The sequence below is a fragment of the Myotis davidii genome, unplaced genomic scaffold, assembly GCF_000327345.1.
Source record: "Myotis davidii unplaced genomic scaffold, ASM32734v1 scaffold98, whole genome shotgun sequence".
Lineage (NCBI taxonomy): Eukaryota > Metazoa > Chordata > Mammalia > Chiroptera > Vespertilionidae > Myotis > Myotis davidii.
The window spans coordinates 537,956-547,744 of NW_006294654.1; the positions used below are offsets into that span (position 1 = coordinate 537,956).

General features: G+C 44.1%; 1 protein-coding gene across 9 annotated transcripts in view; it reads left to right on the top strand.

Moving 5' to 3' along the window:
- Positions 1 to 9,789, top strand: part of VPS13A (vacuolar protein sorting 13 homolog A (S. cerevisiae)) — a 185,645-nt gene that overhangs the window by 67,020 nt on the left and 108,836 nt on the right. For all 9 annotated transcript variants that reach the window (XR_001514783.1, XM_006769015.2, XM_015567378.1 and 6 more), the window contains 3 exons: positions 4,293 to 4,374; positions 8,155 to 8,309; positions 8,610 to 8,766. Coding sequence is in view for 8 of the 9 variants with exons in the window: in XM_006769015.2 (XP_006769078.1) it covers positions 4,293 to 4,374; positions 8,155 to 8,309; positions 8,610 to 8,766 (394 nt within the window). In the remaining variant the exon portion in view is untranslated. The remainder of the gene's footprint in view (positions 1 to 4,292; positions 4,375 to 8,154; positions 8,310 to 8,609; positions 8,767 to 9,789) is intronic.

The following is a 9,789-nucleotide window of genomic DNA, read 5'->3' on the forward strand; positions in this document are numbered from 1 at the left end:
TCACACAGCTTCCCTTTTTTCTTTTTCTTTTTATTCTGGGATTTATTTACCTTCTATATCTGTCACTGGAGCTGAGAGCCGGCTCCAGCTCTGAGGCCCGGCTCCAGCTCTGAGGCCTGGGTGGCTGAAAGCTGGTATCTGGGTTTGTTTAGCTTCTATAATTGAAACTCTTCTGCCATCACTGGCGCTCTAAGCTCTGAGGCCATGGCCGGCTGAAAGCAGGTATCTGGGGTTTGTTTAGCTTCTATAATTGAAACATTGTTCCTTCTGGAGCTCAGAGCCGGGCCGTGGCAGGTGGGGAACCTTGGCTTCCTCCTTCACTGGAGCAAGCAAACCTCATGTTCGCTTCAGCTGTGTGGCTGCCGGCTGCCATGGTGGTTGGCAGTTAATTTGCACATCGCCCTTATTAGCCAATGGGAAGCGTAGCGGAGGTACAGTTAATTACCCTGTTTTTCTGTTATTAGATAGGATGCCTTACCTCTCCTTACAAATGAATTTCAAAAAGAAAATATCTACTCGCCTTTTTCTCTTTTTAACATTCTGATTTTTTTAGGTTTAACAGTTTACTTTTAAAATAATTTCAAACTTATAGAAATCTTGTAAAAATAGTGTAAAGAAGTGTTTTTCTCAAACCATTTGAGAGTAAGTTACTGATATGTTGTACCATTACACTAAACACTTCAGTGTGTTGCTATATTTTTTCATAGTCTGTTGCTGAGCTTATTTATTTTTGAAGAGCAGAGGTTTTAAATTTGATGAAACTTAATTTATACTATATATATATATTTTAATGGACGAAGCTTTTTATCTCATCTGAAACCTTTGCCTAACATGTGGTCAAAAAGTCCTTTAATTGTCATTCTATTACTTTTTGTCCTTCATGGTTTCTGACAAGAAATCTGTTAATTTAACGATACCTAGTATAAGGAGACTGGCTTCTTCTCTCTTTGAGTGTCATTTAACTGATTATGTTTTGGTATGGGTCTATTTCAGTGTATGTTACTTTGATTTTAGTAAACTTGTATTGTTTTAGATTCGTGTATTTTATCACATTTGGCTGTTATTTTTTGACTATTATTTTTGAAGACTTTTCTTCTGTCCCATTTCTGTTCTGCTGGGATTTTCATATTGCATATATTTACTCCATGGTGTCCCACAGGTCTCATAGGCTTTGTTCACTTTTCTTTACTCCTTCTTGTCAATTTTGATAGACCTATCTTAATTTTCTGATTCTTTCTTCTGCTAGCTCAAATATCTTATTGAAATTCTCTAATGCATTTTTTTAGTTATTGTACTTTTCACATCTAGAATTTTTGTTTCATTTCTTTTTATAATTCCTATCTTATTAATATTTTCTTATTGTGACCTATTTTATTTTTCTTTAGTTCTTCACAGTTCTTTCTAGCTGAGAGTATTTAAGACAGTTTAAAGTTTTTGCAGTTAAGTCCAATACCTGTAATTTCTCTTACACTGTCAGGCTTGGACAGGGGACCCCCATCTCCCCCCATCACTGGCTCTGACCCCCACCCAGGCCTGATGCCTCTGGTCCAGGAATCATGCCTGGGCAGGGGACTCCCATCTCCCTCTGATCGCTTGCTCCACCCCCCGCCCAAGCCTGATGCCTCTGACTCAGGCTTCAGGCCTGGGCAAGGGGACCATCATATCCCCCCAATCACTGGCTCCGCCCCCCACCCAGGCCTGATGCCTCTAGCCCAGGCATCAGGCCTGGGTAGTGGACCCCCAGCCCCCTCCGATTGCTGGCTCCGCCCCCTGCCCAGGCCTGATGCCTCAGCCAGAGGAGTTGACCCTCATCACCCTCCGATCACCGATCACCGGATCGGCCCCCTGCCCAGGCCTAACACCTCTCTACCCCTACCCCCGCAGGGCTCCTCTGGCTGAGGCGTCCGGCCTGGGCAGCGTGGACCCGCAGCTGCAGTGGCCCTGTGATCGCAGGCTCCGCTTTAGGCCCAGGCAAGGGACCCCTAGCTCCCAGGACTGCCTGCTTCGACCCTGCCCAGCTCCCATCGCTGGCTCCACCCTTACTTCCTGCTATCACTGGCCAGGGCGACAAAGGCACCCAATTCTCCGATAATGGCTGGGGGCAGGGCAAAGGCGGGCCCCCTGGGTTTCCTTCCGATCACTGTCAGTGGCAAATTAACCGCCATCTTTGTTGGCAGTTAACTGCCATTTTAGTTGGCAGTTAATTTGCATATCACCCTGATTAGCCAATGAAAAGGGTAGTGGTCGTATGCCAATTACCATATTTCTCTTTTATTAGTGTAGATACCAAAAGACTTTTCTCCTGGAAACTAACAAGCATCTATAAAGTACATATGGTAATGCAAAAGATGCATATTAGCCAGAACAATTTTGAATAAAAATAATGTTGGAGAATATCTAATACTTGATGTTAAGGTTTATTTTATAGCTACTTTATTCAAGAAAGTGCTGTAGTGGCATAGAGTCTATCTATCTATCTATCTATCTATCTACCTATCTATCTGTATAAAAGCCTAGGTGACCATTAGGACAGAATGACCGGAACAACCGGTCGTTGTGATGCGCACTTACCACCAGGAGGCAGACTCTCAACGCAGGAGCTGCCCCCCAGCCCACAGGCCCAATAGCTGCTGTGGCCTGGAGGTTAACCTCCTGGTCTGTACCCTGGCCAGCAGGTCCGAATCACCTGATCAAGGCCAGCCGGCCAATCTCCCAGTCCCTCTCCTTGGCTGGCAGGTCCTGATCACCCTATCAGGGCCGGGCCCCGGCTGGGATGGGGAACCGGGCGTGGGTGGCGGCAGATGCGGATGGTGAGGGAAGGAGGAGGGGGGAGTCAGGGAACCGCGCACTGGTGGTGTGTGGGCAGTGAGGGAAGGAGGAGGTGGGGAGGCAGGGAACTTGAATGGCCCTGAATGCCAGTCAGGCCTAGGGACCCAACTGATCAATTGGGAAAAAATGTTTGCAACACATAACTTAAAAGACGTATCCAACATGTATAAGGAAGCCAACAGCCAAATAAATGAGCAGACAGACACATGACTAGGTGTGCCTTTGTTACTCATCAGGAAAATGCAAAATAAAACAATTCTTTTATGACTTTAGTTGTCAAAAATTTTAGTACATTAAAAATTAAAATTAGGGCATCATAGTCATTACCTTTTGGGAGTATGTGTAATGATTCTGGAGAGCATGAGGGAGCTTCTGAGTTGCTGGTAATGTTCTGGATCTGGATTTTGGGTGCATGATTGTGTTTACTTCTTGAAAATTTATTGAATTTTATACTTAGAGTTAGGTACTCCTATGTAGTAGTTTACATTTTAATAAAAATGTTTTCCCAAAATGAAAAGGATTCAGAGAAGGACAAACACAAATAACCCATGACCTATATTATGATGTGTAACTATTGTGAAATTGTCATTAAAACTAGGATGAAATTGGCAGTGACATTGGCAGTATTTAAAATGTTTGAAAATGTTAAGCATTTGGGAGGTTATGGAGCCATATAAATTTTAATCTGCTGCTGATGGTAGTGTAATCTGGACAAAGAATTAATGGTGTATTCATCAATGGGATATAGTATAGCAATAAGTGAGAAATTCAATATAGATAAAATTAGAGATTATTTTGTAGAGTAATGCACAGGAAAATATGTGCAATATTTTCTTCTTCTGCAGTATAGAAAGATGCAGAGGTAAAATGCAATATTTAGAAAATCATTCATAGGTTAAAAAACACATAAGCTAAATAAAAGCAAGATCATGATCAGTGGTAGGGAATGTGATCGAGGGAGGAGCACATCAAGTGCTCCTAGGTGAGGTATGGTATTGTTTTGTTTCTTGGCCTGGGTAGGAAGATTCAGGAGTGTCTTTTATTGTGATTTTTACATGTTTTTGTATGCTATATTTCAGAGAACAGTAAAGATATTTACTGAAATAACTTTTAAAAGTTACAACTGCAACTCCTCAACTAGTGAGGCTTTAAATATTGAGATTTTTGTTTGTTTCTCATGGATGTCATGAAGGTGGCTTCCTTATTTTGTAAGATACTAAGTTTAGATATATCTAAGATCTCTTTCTACTCAAAGCCTCTCAACAAAAAAAAATTAAAATAGTTCTGCAGTTTATAGTTAGCTCTGATATTGTAAAAACACTTCTTTAAATATACATTTTATAATTTAATTGTCTAATTCAGACTGGATTTCTCAATTTCTTTTTGTGGGGGCATCACAATTGTCTTAGAACTCTGAATAAAAAATCTTTGTGTTAATAAACAGTGAATTCCTTTTCTTTCAGATGCAAAGGTCCACTTCTTTGGGAGCACCACAGATTTCACAGAAAGTGATTCCTCTCTTGGAACTTGCAGGTGTTGAATATGGTAAAATGAAAACCACTTTAGGAAATTTTCCTTATTATAAATAACTTTACGGGAATAATTTTTATTTTGAAACCATATAAAAATTTCAGGCAATAGCAGACATATGTTTTCCAGAAATTTTACTAAAATTTATTTAAAACAGCATAATTTGGATGTTCCTTAAAGTTACTCTTCCAGTGGGAATTTTGGTACATAAAAGTTGACCTCAATTGCAAGGACCACTAGTAATTAAATTATCTTAATTCTGCTGTGAGCTAAGAGATGCATGAAACTTTCTAGATGTCTAATTCATAATGTGTTAATTATGTGGAGAATTTTGTTATTCTAAGTTTTTAGATTTTATATTTTCCATTTTAATTAAAGGAATAAAATCAAGTCTTAATATATACTTAAACATGAAAACTGCTAAATATTTTGACATCAAAAAACTGCTTTTTCTTGGCTACATTAGAAATAAAAATAATTGTATTTTTCAGTTTTTAAGACTTTTACAATTGCTAAGTGTTAAATAACAGAAATTGCTATGTTGATTCTCAGGTTTCTAGAGCATGTTTTCCTTTGTGTGTGGTGACAAGGAGGGAGGGGTAGAGAGGGCTGAGGAGGGGAGGGGATGTTTGTGAGATTATCTACTCTAAATTCAGTCTTAGGTTATTAGGGATATACTTTAGCTGGTTTTAGCTTCCTTTAAACTTTCTTTTAATGGTTTTACTAGTTTTTGAGTTCTTTTTCAATAAAAAATTCTAAAAATTTATAATCCTATATAATAAAAGAGAAACATGATAATTAGCCGTACATCCGCTACCCTTCCCATTGGCTAATCAGGGTGATTTGCAAATTAACTGCCAGCCAAGATGGCGGCCGGCAGCCAGGCAGCTTGAAGCTAACATGAGGCTTGCTTGCTCAGTGACGGAGGACTCCAACGTTCCCCGTCTGCCGCTGCCGGCCTCTGAACTTGCAGTTTGAAACATTGTTACAAATATAGACGTTAAACAAAACCCCAGAAACCTGTTTCAGCCAGCCGGGATCTCAGAGCTGGAGTTGGAACAGTGTTTCCATTATAGAACTCAAACAAACCAGATACCTGCTTTCAGCAGCAGAGGCCTCAGAGCTGGAGCCAGAGCTAAAGCTGGCCCAGAATAAAAAAAGAAAAAAGGAGCGGTTGGGAGCTTCCGTCACCCGCCAGCCTGAAAACAGCCCTCAGCCCCTCCAGTGCTCAAGGTCAGCATCTTCAAATCTCTTTACAGGAGCACACCCAAAACAATACAAAGGGCATTTTATAATGCTAAAGGCTACAATATAGGGTGAAGATAAAATAGTGATTAATATTTGTCAGTAACATTACAAAATTTTCACTAAAGCAGATACAACAGGGAGATGCTAGGACTGGCCAGGGACACCAGTGGGGAACCCCACCCTGACTGGTGTGTGACCAGCTGCAAACAGCCATCATCCCCTCACCGCGGCTGGGCAGGCCCCCCAGTGAACAGCACCCCAATGGGCCCTGCTCTGTGTGTGATGGGGTAGAGCCATAACCTCCCCATCAGCCCTGCCCTGAGTGTGACAGTGGTGCCCCAACCCCCTGATCGGCCCTGCTCTGTGTGTTACGGGGCGGTGACTCAATTCCCCTATCGGCCCTACTCTGTGAGTGACAGGGGGGAGCTCCCCAACCCCCTGTTGGGCCCTGCTCTGTGTGTGACAGGGGGCAGCTCTCCAACCCCCTGATCGACCCTGCTCTGTGCATGACAGGGTACGGAGCCCCAACCCCCTGATGGGCCCTGCTCTGTGTGTGACAGGGGGCGGCGCCCCAAAACCCAGATCGGCTGGCTCTGTGCATGACAGAGGACAGCGCCCCAACCCTCCGATTGGCCCTGCTCTGTTAGTGACAGGAGGCGGCACCCCAACCACTTCACCCCATCGGCCGTGCTCTGTGCGTGAAAGGGGGTGGTGCTGCAACCTCCCCATGGACCCTGAATTGAGTGTGACAAGGGGCGGCGCCCCAACCCCCCAATCGGTCCTACCCTGAGCGTGACTGAGGGTGGCATAGCAACCTCCTGATCCGCCCTGCTCTGTCTGAGGGGGTGACGCCCCATCTCCCCAATCGGCCCTGCTCTGAGCCCGACTCCTCTGCTTCACTCAAGCCATACACAAAAGCCATGCCCACTAGCCAATCAGGAGGGAGTATGCAAATTAACCCAACTAAGATGGCAGTTGCCACAGAACTGGAGCAAGCAGGAGGCTTGGGTTTCCCTGGGCAGTGGAGGAAGCCAAGCTTCCTACCTGCCCTGGCTGGACCTGGGTTTCGCTCAAGGCTACAAAGTTTCAATTATAGAAGAAAAATAAATCCCAGAAAAGAAAAAAAAAAGGTGAGGCTGGGAGCTTGGGTCGCCAGGGGGCTTGGCCAGCCTGAAAACAGCCATCAGCCCCTCTCCCAGGCTGGCCAGACACCCCAGTGGGGAATCCCACCCCGAAGGGGCCGTGGCCAGCCTGCAAGTAGCCATCAGCCCCTCACCCAGGCTGGCTACACCCCATGGGGTGAGGGTCCCTGCTGGGGGGGTTGGCCAGCCTGGGTGTGGCCAGCCTGAAAATGGCCCTCAGCCCCTTACTCAGGCTGGCCAGGCACCCCAGTGGGACCCCCACCCTGATTTGGAACACTCTTCAGGGCAAACCAGCCGGCCCCAACCCATGCACCAGGCCTCTATCCTATATAATGAAAGGGTAACATGCAAATTGACCCTAACAGCTGAACAACTGGGAATGACTGGTTACTATGACACACACTGACCACCAGGGGTCAGACGCTCAATGCAGGAGTTGCCCCCTGGTGATCAGTGTGCTCCCACAGGGGGAGCTCTGCTCAGCACAAGTCAGGCTGAAGGCTGCCAGGACAGCGATGGTTGCGGGAGCCTCTTCCACCTCCTCAGCAGCACTAAGGTTGTCCAACTGCAGCTTAGGCCTGCTCCCCACTAGCAAGTGTACACACCCTGAGGGCTCCTGGTCTTCCAGAGGGATGTCTGACTGCCAGCTTAGGCCCGATCCCCCCGGGGAGCAGGCCTAAGCCAGCAGGTGGACATCCCCCGAGGGCTCCGAGACTGCGAGAGGGTACAGGCCGGGCTGAGGGACCCCTACCCTACCCCCCGCCCCCCGCAGTGCACAAATTTTTGTGCACCGGGCCTCTAGTCCTATATAATAAAACCCTAATATCCATATCGACTGAACAGCAGAACTACCGGTTGCTATGATGTGCACTGACCCCCAGGGGGCAGACGCTCAACACAGAAGCTGCCCTCTGGTGGTCAGTGTGCTCCCACAGGAGGAGCACTGCTCAGCCAGAAGCCTTAAGCCTGGCTCACGGCTGGCCAGCACAGTGGCGGTGGTGGAAGCTTCTCCCGCCTCCTCAGTAGAGCTAAGGACCCCTTGGGGGATGTCCGCCTGCTGACTTAGGCTGGCAGGTGGGCATCCCCTGAGGGTTTCTGGATTGTGAGAGGATGCAGGCTGTGCTGAGGGACACCCCCCACCCCCCACCTCTCCGTGCACGAATGTTGTGTACTGGGCCTCTAGTGTGTGTGTGTGTGTGTGTGTGTGTGTATGACGTAGTATTCCATCTCAGTTTATTCATTCAAACTTCCAGACCTGCCTTCTGGAAGTTTTTTATTAATATCTTTATATTAATTAAAAAAAGATCCTAGTGTGTTAGTGTTCACATTTACTTTAGAAAAATTATAAATTTGTTATTAAGTAAATCATTGGTTACTGACTTAAACAATGTTCTCTGATATTTAGAGTCAGAGGAGGAATTTTATGATGCACCATGTAGTCCCGTGGAAGAATATTTTCAGTCAACAGCTAGCATTAAAAGTTATCAACAAAATAAGATTCCAGAGCTGGATTGTTCAAAAAATATCATTCAGTATAAAATAAGATTTGAAGTGCCAGAGGTATGTACCATTGTAAAATTGATATTTGGTTCTTATTTCTATTCACAACTTATTTATATAGTGTTATTACTAATAGGCACTGTTGCTTTCATTCTATTTAAGCTGAATCCAGATGTTATTCTGTTGTCCTTCTTTCCTTTTTTGTGTGTGTATATTGTATGTTTGTGTGCTTATAAAATCTTTCCTAAATTTTAAATAAATATTTATGTCATATGTATACCTCATAAATCTATATGTAACCATCATCTACATAAGCAGTTGCTTGACTTAAATAATGATCATTTCTTTTTTCTTCTCCAGGTATCGATTCAATTTTATCACCTTGTTGAAGATTGTGAACTACCTGTGGTAGAAATTGTTGTCTTAGGATTGGGCACGGAAGTAGAACTTAGAACATTTGATTTGAAAGCCAATGCCTTTTTGAAAGAATTCTGCTTAAAATGCCCAGAATACTTGGGTAAGAATCTCTGTTTTAAAATAAGTAATTTTACTATTTGACTACCTACTGTAGAGTTTTTAATACTCTAGGCATTAAATAAGTATATTTGCTAAAACATTCTCAGAAAAATATTATATTATGAATTAGTACATATCTACTTATATAAAAACCCTGGTTGTAACATCACGACCTAAGGTGCAACCAACTGGAAGGAAGTCAGTCCTGCAGGGGTTGTTTTGGAAACGGCTGTACCCTCTCCTGAGCTGTTTCCGGGAGATGTTTTGGTAAGGGCGAGGTTTGAGGCAGAGAACCCACCCTCGGAGCGTGGAAGCATATCTTTATAAAGTGTGCCGCACCAGCATGGCCAAGGGTGAACCTGAATGGAGGCGGCTGAAAGGCTTAGAAAAGACAGATAAGAGAATGAAAGCTGGGTCTCGGTGGGACGTGCTTCTCTGAGAGACAGCGACGACACCCAGAGCCATGTCTTTATTTTATAGCAGATGCCACGAGGCAAAGTAAGGGCATGACCAAGATCTTTACAACATTCTCCTGGGTTTCAATCCTACTCAACAATATTCACCTGAATTCTATCAAGCCTATATCACTCAGGCCTGTGGGGCCACGTGTTTCGACCATAAGTTCAAGTTTACAACTATAGTTGTTGGCTATAATTGTGCTGGGAGGGCCCTGCCCTCCAAGCTGGGTCTTGCATGTGGCAATGAGAGGACTGTGTTCTTTCATCAGCCCAAGATTTCAACCTGTCCAAAACACTGTAGCGGCTCCCCACAATAAAGTTTTAATACATTATATTAGAGGTTGTGGTGGTAATTTTTACCCACAGCATCTACAGGAATTGCTGCAAATTTACTTCTCAGTGGAAGAACCTTTCATTCCCAATATAAATGACCAATTCCATTAAATGAAACTTCAATTTCTAGACTCAATATAAACAGTGAAGTTGCTAAAACTATTAAAAAGGCCCAACTTCTCATTATTGATGAATGCATCATGGCATCCAGTCATGCTATAAACACCATTAAC